The 1,874-nt window shown below is 37.2% G+C and overlaps 1 protein-coding gene across 1 annotated transcript in view; it reads left to right on the top strand.

The window, feature by feature from the left end:
- The first annotated feature begins 1,373 nt into the window (after positions 1-1,373).
- stx6 (syntaxin 6) overlaps positions 1,374-1,874 on the top strand; it is an 8,543-nt gene continuing 8,042 nt past the window's right edge. The window contains exon 1 of the mRNA XM_015386184.1: positions 1,374-1,553. Within this exon, the coding sequence (XP_015241670.1) occupies positions 1,519-1,553 (35 nt within the window). The 5' untranslated portion in view covers positions 1,374-1,518. The remainder of the gene's footprint in view (positions 1,554-1,874) is intronic.

Below are 1,874 nucleotides of genomic sequence, written 5' to 3' on the forward strand. Positions count from 1 at the left end.
TCTCTGCCGCCTCTCGCTTGTAGAGAGTTGGAGATAGGCACCAGCAACCCTTGCAACCCCAGTAGGGATAAGCAAGACAGACGATGGATGGATGGAAGTTTTTTTTGTCTGAATAAATAAATTGAAAGAATTAAGGCCTGTATTAAAAATTAAAAAAGCATTTATATTAATAAATTCATATGTCCAAGTTTTACATGATTTAACATTAACATTTTTACATCTTACATCTTTAGTTGTCTTGGACAGAAAAAAAAATGTAGTTTGGATTTTTATTCTATATTTTATTTTTAAGTCAAAAATGCAGCTTTATTCTGAAAATTAAGCAGCATTTCCAGTGATCAGTTTTGCTTAGATAATTGTGAGAAATGTGCTTTCATTGAAAGCTTCCTTTCTCTGTTTTGTTCACTAAAATATATTTTTAATGCCATACCACATTAAAAGTGTTGTTTATACAATGCAGTCTCCTTGGTTACTGATCTATATTTTATCCCCTCACTGTGTTTTGGAGCTGTGACTCACTTGATCTGTTCTGTTTGTTTCCAACTGGCTTTACAGAGGTGGATAGAAACTAGTTGCATTTACTTGAATAACTTTCTGAAAAACATCTACCATCAGGAGTAGTTTTACCACATTCGACTTTTTACTATTGCCTACTTTTTTTCTGGCTACTCTACCCATAATTAGTTACTTCACTCATTCAACAACAAGCTTGTTAAAAGATGCACCAAAGACACAAACACCGAGAGTTTAAATTAAACCTTTTTTTTCTAATCCAGCTCCATTTTTAAAAGTCAGTTTCCATCTTCTGATTTTGCTGTGTCATATTATTTTTTTATGAAACCAGATGTTATGCTCATGAGTAGAAAATAAATACTTGAGTTCAATTAAGAACAAAACCCACCACTGCGTCCATCTCAATTGATCAGTGAATTAAAACTGAGATCAGTGAGAGCTAAAATACCTTGTTCTTTATTAATTTAAAGTGTTTTAAATTCTTTTTTTTTTTTTTTTGGTCTGATTTCAAGTCCAGATGAATCCTGATATTATCTTCTCTCTTTATTGAACTAAAAAACCTGGAATTCTAACAGGAAGGAATATAAAATTGTATAGAAATCTGGGTAACAGCTTTAAAATATCTAATCTAGAGCCGTTGTTGGACCACAGATGTAGGGACTGTTTTCTGACTTCAGCTTTTAATACATTATTCCTGTGTTTCTGAGAGATTTAAGTTTCTTAACTCTCACATTTCTGAATCTGTACTAAATAAATCATTTTCACGAAAACGTAATTTTATTTTTTCAGGTGTGTATCGTCTCCGCTCCTCCAGCAGGGGGCGACTGCTGCTTCAGCTGTTCAGGAGGTGACGTCATTTGCTTGGTTTCCGCTGCTACATGTAAACAAAGCGCAGTTAGCTTCGGAGGATCCGGGGAAGAGGACTGGGCTGGAATCAGAACCCAAACCGAATCAGTGGATCCGGACCTGAAGTTCCAAGGGATGGATTAAACCAGAACCGCCATCATGTCCATGGAGGACCCGTTCTTCGTCGTTAAAGGGTCAGAACCTTCACAGCTGGTAGATAGTTTCAGACCGAACCCGAACCTCGACAGTAGAGACCAGTCTGACCAGTTAACTTCATCAGTGGAACCAGTTAACTGTTCACCTGTTCAACCAGTAGAACCAGTTAAATGTTCACCAGTTTAACCAGTGAGACCAGTCTGAGCTGGTAACTGTTCACCAGTTTAACCAGTGGAACCAGTTAACTGTTCACCAGTTTAACCAGTGAGACCAGTCTGAGCTGGTAACTGTTCACCAGTTTAACCAGTGGAACCAGTTAACTGTTCACCAGTTTAACCAGTGAGACCAGTCTGAGCTGG

The sequence above is a fragment of the Cyprinodon variegatus genome, unplaced genomic scaffold (genome assembly GCF_000732505.1).
Source record: "Cyprinodon variegatus isolate N-32 unplaced genomic scaffold, C_variegatus-1.0 Scaffold359, whole genome shotgun sequence".
Taxonomy (NCBI): domain Eukaryota; kingdom Metazoa; phylum Chordata; class Actinopteri; order Cyprinodontiformes; family Cyprinodontidae; genus Cyprinodon; species Cyprinodon variegatus.